A 22500-nucleotide genomic window follows, 5' to 3' on the forward strand; every position below is an offset into this window, starting at 1 on the left:
TATACTAAGCAAAATTCATCTTTTCACTTAATTTATAATAAAACATAAGTCTCAGCTGAATGAAAACAAATGGTACTGCTAAGTGATACAATTATGCTATATTTTCTCCTTAGATACCACCTTTCATGGCAATCAGAATTAAACAAATATTTTTATTTTTAAGTACAGAAACAATTACACAACAAACAGATAGACAGACATACTGTATATATAGAGATAATTCCTATGTTCTGTAAATTATATACTGAGAGTGACTGAAAGGTCAGAAATGTTTAACCTTCGTCATCAAAATATAAACAACATTAATATTTAAAATGAATAGACATCTTCTGCTCAGATAAACTTCAGTCCTAGTGATCATTACCAGTCACTATATATATAACTAAGGCATTTAATGTCATAATGCAGTTTATTAAACAAAATGGAAGGATGGGGTTTTAATATGAAAAAGTATATTTATTTTAATTTCAGGTAAGGTTGGTCTTGTTAAACACCCAATAAAACAAAATGTTGAATAATTTTGAAGATCTGGCCAGTGTAGCTTATAAATTGCAGCGCCAGACAAGTTATGTAACTCATGAAAGCACCTTGGTATATTCTTAGCTAAGTACTATTTTGTTATAGCATTTTCTGTATAATATACACAAGTTTGCTAATATATGTTTTTTCTCCAACATAGGTGTGTCCGGTCCACGGCGTCATCCTTACTTGTGGGATATTCTCTTCCCCAACAGGAAATGGCAAAGAGCCCAGCAAAGCTGGTCACATGATCCCTCCTAGGCTCCGCCTACCCCAGTCATTCTCTTTGCCGTTGTACAGGCAACATCTCCACGGAGATGGCTTAGAGTTTTTTAGTGTTTAACTGTAGTTTTTATTATTCAATCAAGAGTTTGTTATTTTAAAATAGTGCTGGTATGTACTATTTACTCTGAAACAGAAAAGAGATGAAGATTTCTGTTTGTAAGAGGAAAATGATTTTAGCAACCGTTACTAAAATCGATGGCTGTTCCACACAGGACTGTTGAGAGGAATTAACTTCAGTTGGGGGAACAGTGAGCAGAATTTTGCTGCTTGAGGTATGACACATTCTAACAAGACGATGTAATGCTGGAAGCTGTCATTTTCCCTATGGGATCCGGTAAGCCATTTTTATTACAGACAGTAAATAAGGGCTTCACAAGGGCTTTTTAAGACTGTAGACATTTTCTGGGCTAAATCGATTCATATATAAACAGATTTAGCCTTGAGGAATCATTTTAATCTGGGTATTTTGTAAAATAATATCGGCAGGCACTGTTTTGGACACCTTATTCTCTAGGGGCTTTCCATAATCATAGGCAGAGTCTCATTTTCGCGCCTGTATTGCGCATTTGTTTTTGAGAAGCATGACATGCAGTCGCATGTGTGAGGAGCTCTGATACATAGAAAAGACTTTCTGAAGGCGTCATTTGGTATCGTATTCCCCTTTGGGCTTGGTTGGGTCTCAGCAAAGCAGATACCAGGGACTGTAAAGGGGTTAAAGATAAAAACGGCTCCGGTTCCGTTATTTTAAGGGTTAAAGCTTCCAAATTTGGTGTGCAATACTTTTAAGGCTTTAAGACACTGTGGTGAAATTTTGGTGAATTTTGAACAATTCCTTCATACTTTTTCGCAATTGCAGTAATAAAGTGTGTTCAGTTTAAAATTTAAAGTGACAGTAACGGTTTTATTTTAAAACGTTTTTTGTACTTTGTTATCAAGTTTATGCCTGTTTAACATGTCTGAACTGCCAGATAGACTATGTTCTGAATGTGGGGAAGCCAAGGTTCCTTCTCATTTAAATAGATGTGATTTATGTGACACAAAATTTAGAGAAAATGATGCCCAAGATGATTCCTCAAGTGAGGGGAGTAAGCATGGTACTGCATCATCCCCTCCTTCGTCTACACCAGTCTTGCCCACTCAGGAGGCCCCTAGTACATCTAGCGCGCCAATACTCCTTACTATGCAACAATTAACGGCTGTAATGGATAATTCTATCAAAAACATTTTAGCCAAAATGCCCACTTATCAGCGTAAGCGCGACTGCTCTGTTTTAGATAATACTGAAGAGCATGAGGACGCTGATGATATTGTTTCTGAAGGGCCCCTACACCAGTCTGAGGGGGCCAGGGAGGTTTTGTCTGAGGGAGAAATTTCAGATTCAGGGAAAATTTCTCAACAAGCTGAACCTGATGTGATTACATTTAAATTTAAGTTGGAACATCTCCGCGCTCTGCTTAAGGAGGTGTTATCCACTCTGGATGATTGTGAGAATTTGATCATCCCAGAGAAACTATGTAAAATGGACAAGTTCCTAGAGGTCCCGGGGCCCCCAGAAGCTTTTCCTATACCCAAGCGGGTGGCGGACATTGTAAATAAAGAATGGGAAAGGCCCGGTATACCTTTCGTCCCTCCCCCCATATTTAAAAAATTGTTTCCTATGGTCGACCCCAGAAAGGACTTATGGCAGACAGTCCCCAAGGTCGAGGGGGCGGTTTCTACTTTAAACAAACGCACCACTATACCCATAGAAGATAGTTGTGCTTTCAAAGATCCTATGGATAAAAAATTAGAAGGTTTGCTTAAAAAGATGTTTGTTCAGCAAGGTTACCTTCTACAACCAATTTCATGCATTGTCCCTGTCACTACAGCCGCGTGTTTCTGGTTCGATGAGCTAGAAAAGGCGATCACTAGTGATTCTCCTCCTTATGAGGAGATTATGGACAGAATCCGTGCTCTCAAATTGGCTAATTCTTTCACCCTAGACGCCACTTTGCAATTGGCTAGGTTAGCGGCGAAAAATTCTGGGTTTGCTATTGTGGCGCGCAGAGCGCTTTGGTTGAAATCTTGGTCAGCGGATGCGTCTTCCAAAAACAAATTGCTTAACATTCCTTTCAAGGGGAAAACGCTGTTTGGCCCTGACTTGAAAGAGATTATCTCTGATATCACTGGGGGTAAGGGCCATGCCCTTCCTCAGGATAGGTCTTTCAAGGCCAAAAATAAACCTAATTTTCGTCCCTTTCGTAGAAACGGACCAGCCCCAAGTGCTACGTCCTCTAAGCAAGAGGGTAATACTTCTCAAGCCAAGCCAGCCTGGAGACCAATGCAAGGCTGGAACAAGGGAAAGCAGGCCAAGAAACCTGCCACTGCTACCAAGACAGCATGAAATGTTAGCCCCCGATCCGGGACCGGATCTGGTGGGGGGCAGACTCTCTCTCTTCGCTCAGGCTTGGGCAAGAGATGTTCTGGATCCTTGGGCACTAGAAATAGTCTCCCAAGGTTATCTTCTGGAATTCAAGGGGCTTCCCCCAAGGGGGAGGTTCCACAGGTCTCAATTGTCTTCAGACCACATAAAAAAACAGGCATTCTTACATTGTGTAGAAGACCTGTTAAAAATGGGAGTGATTCATCCTGTTCCATTAGGAGAACAAGGGATGGGGTTCTACTCCAATCTGTTCGTAGTTCCCAAAAAAGAGGGAACGTTCAGACCAATCTTAGATCTCAAGATCCTAAACAAGTTTCTCAAGGTTCCATCGTTCAAAATGGAAACCATTCGAACAATTCTTCCTTCCATCCAGGAAGGTCAATTCATGACCACGGTGGATTTAAAGGATGCGTATCTACATATTCCTATCCACAAGGAACATCATCGGTTCCTAAGGTTCGCATTCCTGGACAAGCATTACCAGTTCGTGGCACTTCCTTTCGGATTAGCCACTGCTCCAAGGATTTTCACAAAGGTACTAGGGTCCCTTCTAGCGGTGCTAAGACCAAGGGGCATTGCAGTAGTACCTTACTTGGACGACATTCTGATTCAAGCGTCGTCCCTTCCTCAAGCAAAGGCTCACACGGACATAGTCCTGGCCTTTCTCAGATCTCACGGATGGAAAGTGAACGTAGAAAAGAGTTCTCTATCTCCGTCAACAAGGGTTCCCTTCTTGGGAACAATAATAGACTCCTTAGAAATGAGGATTTTTCTGACAGAGGCCAGAAAAACAAAACTTCTAAACTCTTGTCAAATACTTCATTCCGTTCCTCTTCCTTCCATAGCGCAGTGCATGGAAGTAATAGGTTTGATGGTAGCGGCAATGGACATAGTTCCTTTTGCGCGCATTCATCTAAGACCATTACAACTGTGCATGCTCAGTCAGTGGAATGGGGACTATACAGACTTGTCTCCGACGATACAAGTAAATCAGAGGACCAGAGATTCACTCCGTTGGTGGCTGTCCCTGGACAACCTGTCACAAGGGATGAACTTCCGCAGACCAGAGTGGGTCATTGTCACGACCGACGCCAGTCTGATGGGCTGGGGCGCGGTCTGGGGACCCCTGAAATCTCAGGGTCTTTGGTCTCGGGAAGAATCTCTTCTACCGATAAATATTCTGGAACTGAGAGCGATACTCAATGCTCTCCAGGCTTGGCCTCAGCTAGCAAAGGCCAAGTTCATACGGTTTCAATCAGACAACATGACGACTGTTGCGTACATCAACCATCAGGGGGGAACAAGGAGTTCCCTGGCGATGGAAGAAGTGACCAAAATCATTCAATGGGCGGAGACTCACTCCTGCCACTTGTCTGCAATCCACATCCCAGGAGTGGAAAATTGGGAAGCGGATTTTCTGAGTCGTCAGACTTTACATCCGGGGGAGTGGGAACTCCATCCGGAAATCTTTGCCCAAATTACTCAACTGTGGGGCATTCCAGACATGGATCTGATGGCCTCTCGTCAGAACTTCAAGGTTCCTTGCTACGGGTCCAGATCCAGGGATCCCAAGGCGACTCTAGTAGATGCACTAGTAGCACCTTGGACCTTCAAACTAGCTTATGTATTCCCGCCGTTTCCTCTCATCCCCAGGCTGGTAGCCAGGATCAATCAGGAGAGGGCATCGGTGATCTTGATAGCTCCTGCGTGGCCACGCAGGACTTGGTATGCAGATCTGGTGAATATGTCATCGGCTCCACCATGGAAGCTACCTTTGAGACGAGACCTTCTTGTTCAAGGTCCGTTCGAACATCCGAATCTGGTCTCACTCCAACTGACTGCTTGGAGATTGAACGCTTGATCTTATCAAAACGAGGGTTCTCAGATTCTGTTATTGATACTCTTGTTCAGGCCAGAAAGCCTGTAACTAGAAAAATTTACCACAAAATATGGAAAAAATATATCTGTTGGTGTGAATCTAAAGGATTCCCTTGGGACAAGGTAAAAATTCCTAAAATTCTATCCTTTCTTCAAGAAGGCTTGGAGAAAGGATTATCTGCAAGTTCCTTGAAGGGACAGATTTCTGCCTTGTCTGTGTTACTTCACAAAAAGCTGGCAGCTGTGCCAGATGTTCAAGCCTTTGTTCAGGCTCTGGTTAGAATCAAGCCTGTTTACAAACCTTTGACTCCTCCTTGGAGTCTCAACTTAGTTCTTTCAGTTCTTCAGGGGGTTCCGTTTGAACCCTTACATTCCGTTGATATTAAGTTATTATCTTGGAAAGTTTTGTTTTTGGTTGCAATTTCTTCTGCTAGAAGAGTTTCAGAATTATCTGCTCTGCAGTGTTCTCCTCCTTATCTGGTGTTCCATGCAGATAAGGTGGTTTTACGTACTAAACCTGGTTTTCTTCCGAAAGTTGTTTCTAACAAAAACATTAACCAGGAGATAGTCGTGCCTTCTTTGTGTCCGAATCCAGTTTCAAAGAAGGAACGTTTGTTGCACAATTTGGATGTTGTTCGCGCTCTAAAATTCTATTTAGATGCTACAAAGGATTTTAGACAAACATCTTCCTTGTTTGTTGTTTATTCTGGTAAAAGGAGAGGTCAAAAAGCAACTTCTACCTCTCTCTCTTTTTGGATTAAAAGCATCATCAGATTGGCTTATGAGACTGCCGGACGGCAGCCTCCTGAAAGAATCACAGCTCATTCCACTAGGGCTGTGGCTTCCACATGGGCCTTCAAGAACGAGGCTTCTGTTGATCAGATATGTAGGGCAGCGACTTGGTCTTCACTGCACACTTTTACCAAATTTTACAAGTTTGATACTTTTGCTTCTTCTGAGGCTATTTTTGGGAGAAAGGTTTTGCAAGCCGTGGTGCCTTCCATTTAGGTGACCTGATTTGCTCCCTCCCTTCATCCGTGTCCTAAAGCTTTGGTATTGGTTCCCACAAGTAAGGATGACGCCGTGGACCGGACACACCTATGTTGGAGAAAACAGAATTTATGTTTACCTGATAAATTGCTTTCTCCAACGGTGTGTCCGGTCCACGGCCCGCCCTGGTTTTTAATCAGGTCTGATAATTTATTTTCTTTAACTACAGTCACCACGGTATCATATGGTTTCTCCTATGCAAATATTCCTCCTTTACGTCGGTCGAATGACTGGGGTAGGCGGAGCCTAGGAGGGATCATGTGACCAGCTTTGCTGGGCTCTTTGCCATTTCCTGTTGGGGAAGAGAATATCCCACAAGTAAGGATGACGCCGTGGACCGGACACACCGTTGGAGAAAGCAATTTATCAGGTAAACATAAATTCTGTTTTATTTTCCATCAATGATCTAGATTACAAGTGGAGTGCAAAAATATTAGCACTATTGAGCGCTAACACTGCACAAGTTAAATCAGTAGCGCTTCTATTTTTGCGCTGGTATTACAAGTTGAAAGTAAAAAGTTGGCAAATGAGCAAAAGACTCATGTGCCCTAACATCTGGAGGTCTTCTGGTTTTCGCTCACACGCTGATTTGAAGGTGCACTAGGACAACTGCGCTGTAGCCAAATGTGCAGTAAAAAATACTTCAAATACCTCTGTTCTTCACTTAGAAGAAAATTTTATTTTTACTTTAGAGATATACTGTAGATATAGATAGATGATACATGTTCTAAGTGAAGAACATATGTATTTAAAGTATTGCTATTTAAAATAAAAAAATAAAAAAAATATTGATTTTGGTTAAGAGATTTTTTATATCAAGGTGTTTGACTGGGATGGGCTTAAAGATATGTGTATATATTTATGTGTGTGTGTATATATATATATATATATATATATATATATATATATATATATATATATATATATATATATGTGTGTGTGTGTGTAGATATTTATGTATTTTATATATATATATATATATATATATATATATATATATAAAATGTATGTGTACACATATATATGTACACATATAAACACATACATACACATATATATATATACATACAGGTGCGATATCCATTGAAAGTATAGGGCACGCTAAAGGGATGCCAGACACGCTAAACATTTTCCGGTAATTCTGTTTTTACCATAGACTTATAATACTAGGTTGCGTGCTAATCCTAGAGTGGACTAGCTATATTGATAGTGCACCCTCTGCTATCAGTAGCGCTAAACTTGTATTTTAGGCATATATGTGGTAATGCTGAATGAAGCTCATGACTGACTGAATGTATTAATACAGCAAGTAGAAGTCTAAATTTAGAGCAATTAATTTCAGGCAGATGTCCAAAAATAAAAGTAAAACTTAGCTTTTCTTAAGCCATATAAAAAACAATACAGTAAGAAGTACAGTCAGAATAAGTGAAACAGGAAAGAGATCAGTCCTACGCGTTTCTTGCCGCATCCTCGGCACTTCGTCAGGGCTATTTGTCATGTGCTTCCAATCCTATATAAATACCATACAATTTATCCTTTAAGAACCTTATATTTATCCATTGGTAATGTATTGCTCATTTGTCTTTAATCCATAGCGCAAAATGTAATCAATGTAACAAATATTAATTTAAAACTTAACATAAAAATATTAACATGTGATACAGGGAAAGGAGTTGTAAAAAAACATACTATGTGAAAAGTTTATCACACGTTAATATTTGTAATTATTGTTATTGTTTTTTGAATTTAGTTTGGTATAAAATATTTCTAAATCATCTCATATGGGGCTGATTCTCAAAAACCCGCAAGCATAAATAGAAAAATTCTCAGCTTGTTTTACTGAGCCCTATATTGTAAAGTAAATGTCTTGCTTTCGTGTAAAGAGAATTAGCGAACTCCACAGTTCCCAATGTAAAAATTCCCTTTCAAACAATCCCTGAAGAGCTTCATAATACTAATGAGGCATGCATCTTATAAAATCTCGCCAGAGCAGAGAGCTTTAGTGAATCGGGCCTAATATCCTGAGACACAATCCATCATCTGTTCCTTGTGTACACTAATAATTCTGCACTGGTTATTGTGCAATCTGATATCACTAAACAGCTTAATATTCAGTAGTACAAGTCGGACACTTTTGTAGGTAACACTGCTAGCTCATGATCAATACTACAAATGAAAATCATAGACACATTGAAATAATATACAAATGTATGTTGGAAGAGTTAATGTTGTGAACACATAATATTTGAGTTACATCCGTTATAGTAATACTGCATACCTGAGATCCAGAAAAGTTAGGTGGAACATGGCTATCTGAAAGGATGAATTCAAATGAATCCTCAAATACCTCTCCTCCGAGATGCTGATAGTGAATTATACCATTGAAGAGGTCCCTTTGCAGGAAGCTTGCAACAGGATAAGCTTTTTTTACAACACAAATAATTAACAAATCAGTCATGCTTACATGTAAACATTTCTAACCTTAAGCAGAATCATTAAAGATTTCCCCCTTGCATATTATTGACTTTACACTCAAATTGTAGTAATCCAATAATTGTGCTGTCTTTTACGGAACGGTAGTGGTGACTATAGCACTTTCCAATAGGGTCAAGGAAACCAAATACAGGCCTAAAGATGGCAGAGGAGTAGGAATGAAGGAAGATAACAGTACGTGCTATGCCCAATAGAGGTGGCTCACATGTACAAACTATTTATTTGCTATCTATAGACATAAATTACTCATTATAAATAACAAAAAAAAATCATTATTCATTATCAATAGCCACAAAGATCTTGTTGCATAAATGTTATTGAACACAACTGCTACACTATAATAAAAAAAAAAAAACAGATATTAAATATGAGAAATATATTTCTTATAGGAGGTGAGAGTCCACGGTCCATTACTTCTGGGAATTACTCTTCCCTACCACTAGGAGGAGAAATAGATTCCCAAACCCCAAGAGGTCCCCACCTCCCACCTCACAGGTACCTCAGTCTTGTCCTTGCCTCCGCTGGAGGTGGTTGAATAATGGAGTTGTGTGTCATGATACACTCATGAGGAGTAGTTAATATCTGGAAAGCAGTGTGGTGTCTCAGCATTGGCAGGGTTAATCTGAAATGGTCTTTCTTTTTGTAACATCTGTGTTTGCTATAGCCTTCATTGATCTAAGGAAACCCCCCCCCCCCTTCTCCTCCTGGTGCCTGGAAACTCTTGGTACTAAGAAATTGCAAAGAGGGACCGGGTGGTGGTAATTAACAAGGGAGACAGATATAGTGGAATACAAAAGAAAACATGCGTCAGAACTTCTGGGAGACCACATACAAGCAACATCTGAAAGGGAGTTCCCACAAGCCTGCGGAAAATTTATCAGCAATATTTGCGAAAGAGTAGGTGTGTGTTGGTTTACATCCTGGATTTTTTTTCAAGAAAAGTATTTTTGCATTTATTTAGTTTTTTCTGTCTTCAGTTTTTGTAATTTGGCACTGTGTAACATTTATCTGTCTTTTGTCACTAAAATATTGATCATCTAATTCTGTCTTTCAGCTTTAGTATCTGAATTCATACCCTATGTAGAGACAAGTTTGTAATCACATTACTAAACTGTTAATTGTATGGGTTATTGGTGCATCTACAGCATTTTCTTTTGAATATTACTAAAGTGTTATTTGGTTTTCCCTAGACACCCTTATCTAAAGTCTGGGGTGGTGGCAGCATAGTAAATCTGGGGTGGTGTAGGCAGGATTTGGGGGTTAATTTGGTGTCCCTTTAGGTCCTCGTAGAGGTTAAGGTGTAAGGGAACCAGAGTTCTATTATCCCCCTTCATATCCACACTCTCCCCATAATCACGGCTGGGCAGATAGGCTTAGCCGTCACAATGTGCATTTGATTCTATAGAAAGAGGGGTTTTCAGTCTACGTTGAGCCATGTTTTCCCCTCAGAGTACAGTCAGAGGGATGTATATGGGGTATGGTTAGTGGCTCTTTTTATCACCTCATGGGAAAATATGTCACAGACCTTCCAGGGACTTGTTTTTTGCCTCCTCTTATGGATTTGCAATACACTCCTATTGCATAACCTCTGCTGATATGTTTCAGTACTGTTTTTGGCTTTCTACTTGTTTACTGATGAGTGTCTGTTGGTAAGTATCATAGTTTTATCTATATGACACTCTATAGCCTTATGTGGGTATCTATCTATAGTTCTATATTTATTTATATATATATATATACATATATATATATATATATATATACAAGCCCAAAGTTTTTCAGCAAAAAAGTGCAAAATTGCGGTAAAAACATAAACTTTATTCAAGTGTAGTCACACTCATTAAAACATGGGGGTATCAGCATAAAAATAGAACAAAGAACAAAAATCAAACATGAGAACAAATAGCTGACATGTTTCGGCACACAGCCGTAATCATAGCTAATGGGCACACCTGTATTGGACCTTTAGTACCCTTCTCTAAATTCTCATTGGTTGCAATAAAATCATGTTGAGATTGTCACTCCTCCCTATTATTTATTTATAACTTACAATTCAATCTTGATTTAATATAATAGGATAGAACTCTTAACTAGAGGAACATAATTCTAACAAAATTACGTCTATTATATTTGATATAAATTCAAACTTAAACACTTAGCCAGACTAACGTTACTACAATAATGAATTATAACTAGATGGATAGCAGCAGTTCTAATATCTTGTATATTGATAAAAAACCTTAATAGATAGTGGAAGAAGTTGTAACCATACAATTCTTCCATTAAAGATATTGAAAAACTCATTGCATCCAAATGTGTAGATAAAGAGTGTATGAAAAATTCCATGAAAAAAGTGTAGAGTGTTTTTTAAAGTGTTTTTTAAAACACCAAATACAGCAATGAATCCGGACTTGGCATATAGCTAATGAATTAACAAATAAGATCAAATTTATTCATTCAGGATTATTCCTATCTTTATTTAAGTATATACTATACCAAATCCACATTCATTACAGTAACACAAATTAAGAGAGATTGGAAAAAATCTATTTCCAATAATTAATTAAGTCGAACTCAGAGTTCAAACCTGAGGGGACTCTGGTACCCAGTCTAAATATCCAGAACATCTCCCTCTTGCCCAGCAATTTATCTCTATCCCCTCCCCTAGGGGGGGTAGCCACCCTTTCAATAGCCTGCCAGCGAAAAGTGGTCTTATTGTGCCTTTTAGTAAAGTGCTGGACAAGAGGGGTTGTTGCTGTGCCTGAACTGATCGTGGATAAATGGTTCCTAATTCTCGTGTTGGCATCATTTGAGGTTAATCCTACATACTGTACAGAACACTCTATACATGTTATTAAATAAATAACATATGTAGTAGTACAGTTGAGGCATGTATCAATCTTAAATGTTTCTCCTGTACTAGTCGAATGGAAGCTGTCAGAAAATATTGCGTATTCACAAGGTCTGCATTTACGTTTACCACACTTATATAGCCCTTTGTGTTGTATCCATGAGCTCTCAGACTTTCTATTAGATTTCGGTAAACAAGAAGGGGACAGAATATTACCCAAAGTTCTACATTTCCTATATGAACATTTTAGGCCTCTGTCCACACACTCTACTAGACCATCGTCTGCTGCCAACATTTTAAAGTGTTTTTTCACTATTCTACAGATATCTCTGTATTGGGCGCTGTACTCAGTGACAAAATAAGACTCTCTCTTTTTCACTGGGTTGATGTTATCTGGTCTCTTTCTTGTATTGAGCAATGTCTTCCTATCTATCCTGGCTACCTGCCCCTGTGCTTTATCCAGGATAGTATCTGCATAGCCTCTCTCTTTGAGTCTTTTTCTCAACTCCTCACTTTGCATGCTAAAAGCTCCATCCTCCGTACAATTTCTCCTTAACCTTATAAATTGTCCCTTAGCCACTGAAAAGGGTACATGTGGAGGATGGCAACTCCTAGCATGCAAAAGTGTATTGCGTGTTATTGGCTTGCGATATGTGTCACATATTATGCGCCCAATTCCAGTACCAGTCAAAGTCAAGTCTAAGAAACAAATGCTCTCTTTGTGATGTTCGAAAGTAAAATTCAAACCCATATCATTATTATTGATCCCGGAAATGAAATTGTTCAACTCATCTTCCGTACCCTTCCATATAAGAAGCAAGTCATCTATGTATCTCCTGTAAAACACAATCTGATCTTTAAATGCATTCTTATCCCCAAAGATGTGGGACAGCTCCCACCAACCCATATACAGGTTGGCGAAAGATGGTGCAAACTTGGCACCCATTGCTGTCCCACACCTCTGGAGATAGAATAGTCCTTCAAACTTGAAGTAATTGTGTGTCAGGAGATACATAGTGACTCTTCGTACATAATCCTTTAATTCATCAGAAAAATTGGTAAAATTGTGCAGAAAATATGTTATAGCTTCAAGCCCTCTCTCATGTGGTATGGAAGAGTAGAGTGATGTGACATCAATTGTCACCCAACTGTACTCTCCCTCCACCCACTTTTCTTCTTCTAAGAGATTAATGACGTGTTTAGTGTCTCTCAAGTAACTTTGTAATCTGAGAACTAATGGATTCAGAATAGAATCCAACCACTCTGATAAATGCTCTGATACAGAACCTATACCACTCACAATCGGGCGGCCTTTAACGTCATCAATACTCTTATGCACCTTTGGAAGATGATGGAAGATGGGCACAACGGGACATGTTACATATAGATAATCCCTCGTGGATTCATTAATGTGCCCATCTTCCAAACCATCATCCAAAATGGTCTTTAGAGTAGCTTGGTACATCTGTGTAGGGTCACCTGGTAACGGAACATAATTGTCAGTATTCTGTAATTGGCGTAAGGCCTCTTTAACATAATCGGTCCTGTCGAGAACGACTATTGAACCACCCTTATCTGCCTTGCGTATTGTAATATCATCCATTCTTTTCAATTCATTTAATGCCCTTTTTGCATTGCGTGATAAATTATCATTAGAAACAGCCGTTTCTTTTAGACTCAAAAGATCATTCTCCACCCTTCTGTAAAAGGTCTCTAGTATTGTACCCCTATAATGTAAAGGGTAAAAGTCAGATGAGGGTTTAAACCCACTGAACTCATTTACAGAATGGTGGTCCTGATTGATATGACCTTCAATAGACAAAGCATTAAGGGTGGTAATGTCACAAGCATCCTTAAAAGAGGTACAGTTAACCTCACATACTTCAGGTATATCAATTCCAACCCTAGTTTCCTCCTCCAATGGTGATTCCCTAAAAAATTTCTGTAAAGTTAAGTTCCTTATCAATTTATTTAGATCTAACATAGTCTCAAAAACATTAAACATATTAGTAGGTGCAAAGTTGAGACCCAGACTCAGCACATTAAGATGTTCTTTAGTGAGTATTCTAGATGAAAGGTTTATTACATTGTTTATTTGTATTTCGTGTTGGTCCTGTTCCCTCTTACTGGGTACCTTATTTGCTCGTGACCTATACCTGTTTTTTCTGATGCTATGTGAAAAACCTTATCAAATTCTGCTTTATCTTGGTTTGCCTGACCAGATTGTTTAATATGTTGACTCATCACATATTTAGAGCCTTTGCTACTAGCTGCTGCTTGTGGCACTATCTCCTTCTGTTTCGCTCCCTGATCATCATTGTATATAACTACTTGTGAATCTGGAGTCTGAAAATTAACATTATGATGTATACTGGGTTTTAAGATACCAATATTGTTGTTTTAATACTTCTGAATTCTTGTTACTTTCAGAATGGGGTGCAGGTGTAAGTGTATTACAACTTGAGTTGCTTGTTTGATGAAATGGAGAAACTACTCATTAAGGAAATGAAATTGCAATATGATATTTGGACTTTTGAAAGATACCTGAAATTAAATATGATACCAAGAGGACTTAGGCTCAATAAGTTCCCAACCTTTGAAGTTCAAGATGAGGAATTTATTGAGGCCTGGAATAGTATTCTCACTGAGTGTTCTGTTCGATTAATGTTACATTTGATATCATACAAAGTTAAATTGTTAACAACAGTAAGAGAGGAAATTGGGGTACTGCAAATTGAAATGAACAGCAGAAAAAATGAAATAGATTTCCCTAAGTTTGATAATATTCTGAAAACATCTCTTACTGAGATTAAAACTTCTGTCTTGAATTTAAAGCACACAAAATATGTGAGAGATAAAACAGATTTTGACAACAATAATGTTTATTTTTGGAACAAGACAGATAGAACAAACACAAGGAAATCGCAGAATAGGGGTAGATCCAGGAGTAGGAATAGGAATAGCAATAGACATAATAGATCTCCAAGTAATACACTTACACCTGCACCCCATTCTGAAAGTAACAAGAATTCAGAAGTATTAAAACAACAAGGAGAAAGTAATCAGGGTCAGAGCACACAGATTGGTATCTTAAAACCCAGTATACATCATAATGTTAATTTTCAGACTCCAGATTCACAAGTAGTTATATACAATGATGATCAGGGAGCGAAACAGAAGGAGATAGTGCCACAAGCAGCAGCTAGTAGCAAAGGCTCTAAATATGTGATGAGTCAACATATTAAACAATCTGGTCAGGCAAACCAAGATAAAGCAGAATTTGATAAGGTTTTTCACATAGCATCAGAAAAAACAGGTATAGGTCACGAGCAAATAAGGTACCCAGTAAGAGGGAACAGGACCAACACGAAATACAAATAAACAATGTAATAAACCTTTCATCTAGAATACTCACTAAAGAACATCTTAATGTGCTGAGTCTGGGTCTCAACTTTGCACCTACTCATATGTTTAATGTTTTTGAGACTATGTTAGATCTAAATAAATTGATAAGGAACTTAACTTTACAGAAATTTTTTAGGGAATCACCATTGGAGGAGGAAACTAGGGTTGGAATTGATATACCTGAAGTATGTGAGGTTAACTGTACCTCTTTTAAGGATGCTTGTGACATTACCACCCTTAATGCTTTGTCTATTGAAGGTCATATCAATCAGGACCACCATTCTGTAAATGAGTTCAGTGGGTTTAAACCCTCATCTGACTTTTACCCTATACATTATAGGGGTACAATACTAGAGACCTTTTACAGAAGGGTGGAGAATGATCTTTTGAGTCTAAAAGAAACGGCTGTTTCTAATGATAATTTATCACGCAATGCAAAAAGGGCATTAAATGAATTGAAAAGAATGGATGATATTACAATACGCAAGGCAGATAAGGGTGGTTCAATAGTCGTTCTCGACAGGACCGATTATGTTAAAGAGGCCTTACGCCAATTACAGAATACTGACAATTATGTTCCGTTACCAGGTGACCCTACACAGATGTACCAAGCTACTCTAAAGACCATTTTGGATGATGGTTTGGAAGATGGGCACATTAATGAATCCACAAGGGATTATCTATATGTAACATGTCCCGTTGTGCCCATCTTCCATCATCTTCCAAAGGTGCATAAGAGTATTGATGACGTTAAAGGCCGCCCGATTGTGAGCGGTATAGGTTCTGTATCAGAGCATTTATCAGAGTGGTTGGATTCTATTCTGAATCCATTAGTTCTCAGATTACAAAGTTACTTGAGAGACACTAAACACGTCATTAATCTCTTAGAAGAAGAAAAGTGGGTGGAGGGAGAGTACAGTTGGGTGACAATTGATGTCACATCACTCTACTCTTCCATACCACATGAGAGAGGGCTTGAAGCTATAACATATTTTCTGCACAATTTTACCAATTTTTCTGATGAATTAAAGGATTATGTACAAAGAGTCACTATGTATCTCCTGACACACAATTACTTCAAGTTTGAAGGACTATTCTATCTCCAGAGGTGTGGGACAGCAATGGGTGCCAAGTTTGCACCATCTTTCGCCAACCTGTATATGGGTTGGTGGGAGCTGTCCCACATCTTTGGGGATAAGAATGCATTTAAAGATCAGATTGTGTTTTACAGGAGATACATAGATGACTTGCTTCTTATATGGAAGGGTACGGAAGATGAGTTGAACAATTTCATTTCCGGGATCAATAATAATGATATGGGTTTGAATTTTACTTTCGAACATCACAAAGAGAGCATTTGTTTCTTAGACTTGACTTTGACTGGTACTGGAATTGGGCGCATAATATGTGACACATATCGCAAGCCAATAACACGCAATACACTTTTGCATGCTAGGAGTTGCCATCCTCCACATGTACCCTTTTCAGTGGCTAAGGGACAATTTATAAGGTTAAGGAGAAATTGTACGGAGGATGGAGCTTTTAGCATGCAAAGTGAGGAGTTGAGAAAAAGACTCAAAGAGAGAGGCTATGCAGATACTATCCTGGATAAAGCACAGGGGCAGGTAGCCAGGATAGATAGGAAGACATTGCTCAATACAAGAAAGAGACCAGATAACATCAACCCAGTGAAAAAGAGAGAGTCTTATTTTGTCACTGAGTACAGCGCCCAATACAGAGATATCTGTAGAATAGTGAAAAAACACTTTAAAATGTTGGCAGCAGACGATGGTCTAGTAGAGTGTGTGGACAGAGGCCTAAAATGTTCATATAGGAAATGTAGAACTTTGGGTAATATTCTGTCCCCTTCTTGTTTACCGAAATCTAATAGAAAGTCTGAGAGCTCATGGATACAACACAAAGGGCTATATAAGTGTGGTAAACGTAAATGCAGACCTTGTGAATACGCAATATTTTCTGACAGCTTCCATTCGACTAGTACAGGAGAAACATTTAAGATTGATACATGCCTCAACTGTACTACTACATATGTTATTTATTTAATAACATGTATAGAGTGTTCTGTACAGTATGTAGGATTAACCTCAAATGATGCCAACACGAGAATTAGGAACCATTTATCCACGATCAGTTCAGGCACAGCAACAACCCCTCTTGTCCAGCACTTTGCTAAAAGGCACAATAAGACCACTTTTCGCTGGCAGGCTATTGAAAGGGTGGCTACCCCCCCTAGGGGAGGGGATAGAGATAAATTGCTGGGCAAGAGGGAGATGTTCTGGATATTTAGACTGGGTACCAGAGTCCCCTCAGGTTTGAACTCTGAGTTCGACTTAATTAATTATTGGAAATAGATTTTTTCCAATCTCTCTTAATTTGTGTTACTGTAATGAATGTGGATTTGGTATAGTATATACTTAAATAAAGATAGGAATAATCCTGAATGAATAAATTTGATCTTATTTGTTAATTCATTAGCTATATGCCAAGTCCGGATTCATTGCTGTATTTGGTGTTTTAAAAAACACTTTAAAAAACACTCTACACTTTTTTCATGGAATTTTTCATACACTCTTTATCTACACATTTGGATGCAATGAGTTTTTCAATATCTTTAATGGAGGAATTGTATGGTTACAACTTCTTCCACTATCTATTAAGGTTTTTTATCAATATACAAGATATTAGAACTGCTGCTATCCATCTAGTTATAATTCATTATTGTAGTAACGTTAGTCTGGCTAAGTGTTTAAGTTTGAATTTATATCAAATATAATAGACGTAATTTTGTTAGAATTATGTTCCTCTAGTTAAGAGTTCTATCCTATTATATTAAATCAAGATTGAATTGTAAGTTATAAATAAATAATAGGGAGGAGTGACAATCTCAACATGATTTTATTGCAACCAATGAGAATTTAGAGAAGGGTACTAAAGGTCCAATACAGGTGTGCCCATTAGCTATGATTACGGCTGTGTGCCGAAACATGTCAGCTATTTGTTCTCATGTTTGATTTTTGTTCTTTGTTCTATTTTTATGCTGATACCCCCATGTTTTAATGAGTGTGACTACACTTGAATAAAGTTTATGTTTTTACCGCAATTTTGCACTTTTTTGCTGAAAAACTTTGGGCTTGTGGATTCGTGAACTTTTCAGGTCAGCAGTTGTGCAAAAGCGGTATTAAAGTGCTCCATTTATACCCCAGTTTGGCATGGACAGCTAGACTTCCCTATTGAGGCTTACTATCATTTAAGAAAGTTGTCCCGGATTCTCTCCAATCTGATTGGATGAGTACGTACACGTGGTACGTCACAAACGCATCTACACGTATTCACGCTGTTTCCAGTGCGTGGATATCGGAAGGGCATTGGAAGTACAGAGGGCTGCTTCAATGCTGAAGTAAGAATACGGACATAGCGGTGGATAACAACTTCCAGGACGCCAAGAGCAATCACCTATCGAGGAAATATCCGGTGAGGTCGGTAAGTGGGTAGCCGCATAGCGATTTCTTGCATGAGTAAGACACATTTTGAGGAAGATTGTGTATTAGACCCACACCGACATTTACTCACAACAGTGATTACGCTCCATGATTGATCTAATTGTTTCAGATGAGACTGTTGTTGCCTCTCAAATGAAGTCTTAGGGCAATAGCCATGTGGGGTTACTAAAGGATAAGACTATCTTTGGACATATACATATATTTAATGAAGGATTGAAAACCACTTTCTTTATTTTGTTTATATATATATATATATATATATATATATATATATTTTATATATATATATATATATATATATATATATATATATATATATATATATATATATATATATATATATATAGATATATATATATATATATATATATAGATATATAGATATATATATATATGAGTTCTATGATTAAGTCCAGCAAAGGCCGAAACATGTCAGACTGAGTCTACCCTTGTCTGTGCTTTTTTGATTTTAATGCCTGATGTTGAAAAAATTTATGGAGAATAAAGAAACAGTTTTTACCCTATCCGGTATTTGTTTTTCGGTTTGAGTATATATATATACAGCCCTTGGGAAAGAATATATATATTATTCTCCTTTTGTTAGTTTTTTTTTTTGCATCAGATTTGTTAGTTAGTTTGAATTTTTTACCGCTCGTCTGCCTTCGGGTGTACACGTGTCAGGTTAGCGCTCATGAGCCCTCTGGTTTGGATAAGGGCATATCTGCCAGCTCTTTGAAAGAATAGATGGCTGCTCTTTCTGATTTGTTTTTTTCATGGTTTTGTTCAGGCTTCGGCACAAATTAAGCTTGGGAACAAGACAATTTCTTCTCCCTAGGCAGGAGGGGTTTTATAGAGCTGTTCAGGTTTGGGAATCTTTGCTTCTTTCTAGTGGTAGGGAAGAGTAATTCCCAGGAGTAATGGATTGTGGACACATAAATTATGTTTTTGTACATTGAAAAATGTTGTGATTATTAACATGCACAAGCTGACAAAAAATAGAAATTGTATTATTTTCTGCTTAAAAAAAATGTAAATATATATATATATTTTATCAAAATCTTATATGATCTGTCTAGTAATACAATAAGACATGCATTTTAATATGATATCTGAAAAATAATCTTACCAATGAGATTTTGTCCTGGTTTCTTCATGATCTCCCCAGCCTGGGGGAGTTTGGTGATGTTGAAGCGTATATAATCGTCGCTGGAGTCCATGTCAGATGCACAGAGCATTGACCTTTCAATGAGGACGGTCTGGCCTTCAGAAAGTTCTATGACAATGTTTGTGATTAGAAAAGGAGGGCTATCATCTTTAGGGAGGATATTGATTGGAAATTTGTGTCTGATGCTGTTACGCCCATCAAATATTCTGAAGACGACAAAATCTTTAGTGGCGTCACTGTCATCGTGATGGTATCGCACAACGCCTGCCTTTATATCTTTAACAGTAAACATGAATCCTTTCCCTCCTAGTGAAGAGAGGGTTTTATTATCAACATTTCAGAAAATTATAAAACTATAAATAAAACTATTTTGCCCCGGCATGATTCTAGACCATGTGCTGTGCGTACACAGTAAGAATCTAGATGTGTACCTAGAATGGGCAAAGCCACCAATATGAAATTAAAGTTTAATTATTAATATATTTAATAACAAAAATATGCATGTTGTTCTGGACCAAATAACTACATTTTATATATATATATATATATATATATATATATATATATATATATATATATATATATATATATATATATATATATATATATATATATAGATATATATTTGGTGGCATTTTAAAAAAATAGACAAATAAAAGAACTGCCAATGCGTTCCGACCTATCAAACGTGCCTTTATTAAAGCCAGATTTTTATTTTTTTAACCACAATTAATTAACCTCCTGCCCACTTCTTCTCTTTTTTTTAATGTATTTTGTTTTTTATTAAGTATTATAAAAATGAGGCACAAAGCACATTAGCGGACCATAAAAGCAAACATTATCTATGTTATATAAAAATGTATAGCACCAGTCTACTTGTTTATTATGTGCTACTCTAATGCTGATGTTTATATTGAACGGGTGAATGTGTCATTTCAAAACAATATTCTCAAAATGATCCTCACATGGGAAAAAGTGGATACAGGAAAGGAGAGGATACATTTCTGTGGTTGGATAGTGTTCATGTGTGTGATTAGGAGCCAAGTATTAGGGAGCTGTATTTAAAATGCACCATTCTGCTTACAAAGAACCCAATGTTCTTGGCATAATGTAAAATACATAAATGAAAAAATAAATCCTAGATCACGTACGTATGTAAATTATAACAGTCAAGTAAACAACTACACTTGAGTTTAAATTTTCCATGAAAAAAGGTATTTCTTTTTCTTTTACAAGATATGACGAGTCCACGGATTTCATCCTTACTTGTGGGATTTAACCTCCTGCTAGCAGGAAGTGGCAAAGTGCACCACAGCAGAGCTGTTTATATAGCTCCTCCCTTCCCCTCCCCCTCCCGTCATTCTCTTTGCCTGTGTTAGTGATAGGAAGAGGCAGAGTGAGGTGTTAGTTATAGATTCTTCAATCAAGTGTTTATTATTTTTAAAGTGGTGCCACTGTGTACTACTTTGTTTTGGGGTTTAGCCTAGACCAAACCAATCTCTTCCATGCAAAAAGAGAAGCATTTGGTGGCTTCAAAGCAATGGGAACTTTTTATTTTCCATAGGCCAATGTGAAGAGAAGGAAAGAACTTCACAAGCTAGGTGAGATGCCTTGCTGCCGGGCAGACAAAGTCTAAGGTAAGTGCTAATCTTTATTTTCTGGGAACAAGCACACAGAAATGACTCAGCAGCACTCTATTTGTGGACTATTCCTGAGTATAGGGGTAAGTTTCCATAAGGCAATTCTGTACCTCAGACACGGCTTATAATACTTGACAGCCGGTAGAGAGTATTATCCTGTTCACTTCTTAAGTGTTATATAGGATCCCTGTAAGCGTATGTGACAGGTCACTTATCCCTGAGTAACGCTGACCCCAAGACCACTGACTTATTATTGTAAGCTGATGGACAGGGTGCTCCTATCTAAGCTTCATGCACTTTAGCGACAGCTGCATTTCTAAGACTGTCCCTGTTAGCTTCATGCACTATACCTTATTAATGTTCCAACGTTTTTATTACAAGGAGAGTAACAATGGAACCTGTCTGGGGGATTTCTTATACTTTAGTGACAGCTGCATTTCTAAGACTGTCCCTGTTTGCTTCAGCTTGCACAGAGCATTGCGCTCTTAGCTGGCAATATCTGTGACTCACTCATACAGTATTTAATAAGACGGCATCCGGACAGGGATTGGTGCCTTTATTCTATGTGTAGTTTTTATTACTTTATTATTGTCTGGGGCTACCGGAGTCTCCATTTTGTGTCACGGAATTTGCCTCACATACATCGAACGCCCACAGTGGACGGAGCTTTGTTACGCGCCTTTGTGCGCCATTTCTGCAGAGGGGTCATTCCATTGATATTCCCTCACTCTATTCACTGCATACACCCATGATGGGTGGAGCACTTTAGCGCCATTGTGTATGCGTTGTCGGTCTCATTGCTCTAACGGATCGCATGGTGCCTCCTCGGCTGTGGAAATACAGCTGGGAAGTTCTTCTTGCGCTGTCTAGAGAATTGTTTTAGAGATTTTTATAGTTTGGTGACGGTTTCTCGGCTACGATAGGCAGCAGGGCGTCACAAGTTGCATGAAGTCCAAGTGTATTTATAATCTTTTGGAGGTGCAACTAAGATGAGCTGTATTACTGTTTACATTAAACATTACAGACATTACATTCATCGTGTATTCATTATGTACATCTTGTCCTTTATATTAAAGTGAACAGATAGGGTTGTTTCCCATGTGTTAGGAGAACTATCTTTAGGATTAGTTCCTATAAACTGTAATGTCGGCTTTATACCTCAGCTCAATTACCTATACTACATATATAGTTTAAGGTCTTGCTTCTAATTCTTTGAATAAATTAAGCATACTGTGGCAAGATTCTTTGCATAATGATTTCTGCTTAGGGCA

At 38.1% G+C, this 22500-nt stretch overlaps 1 protein-coding gene across 1 annotated transcript in view; it reads right to left on the reverse strand.

Annotated features, from left to right (window-relative positions):
• The window catches only part of FREM1 (FRAS1 related extracellular matrix 1), a 379269-nt gene that overhangs the window by 224620 nt on the left and 132149 nt on the right, over positions 1 to 22500 (reverse strand). The window contains 2 exon segments of the mRNA XM_053702577.1: positions 8433 to 8575; positions 19551 to 19895. Coding sequence (XP_053558552.1) covers positions 8433 to 8575; positions 19551 to 19895 — 488 coding nt within the window.

Source organism: Bombina bombina, chromosome 2 (assembly GCF_027579735.1).
Source record: "Bombina bombina isolate aBomBom1 chromosome 2, aBomBom1.pri, whole genome shotgun sequence".
NCBI classification, from domain to species: domain Eukaryota; kingdom Metazoa; phylum Chordata; class Amphibia; order Anura; family Bombinatoridae; genus Bombina; species Bombina bombina.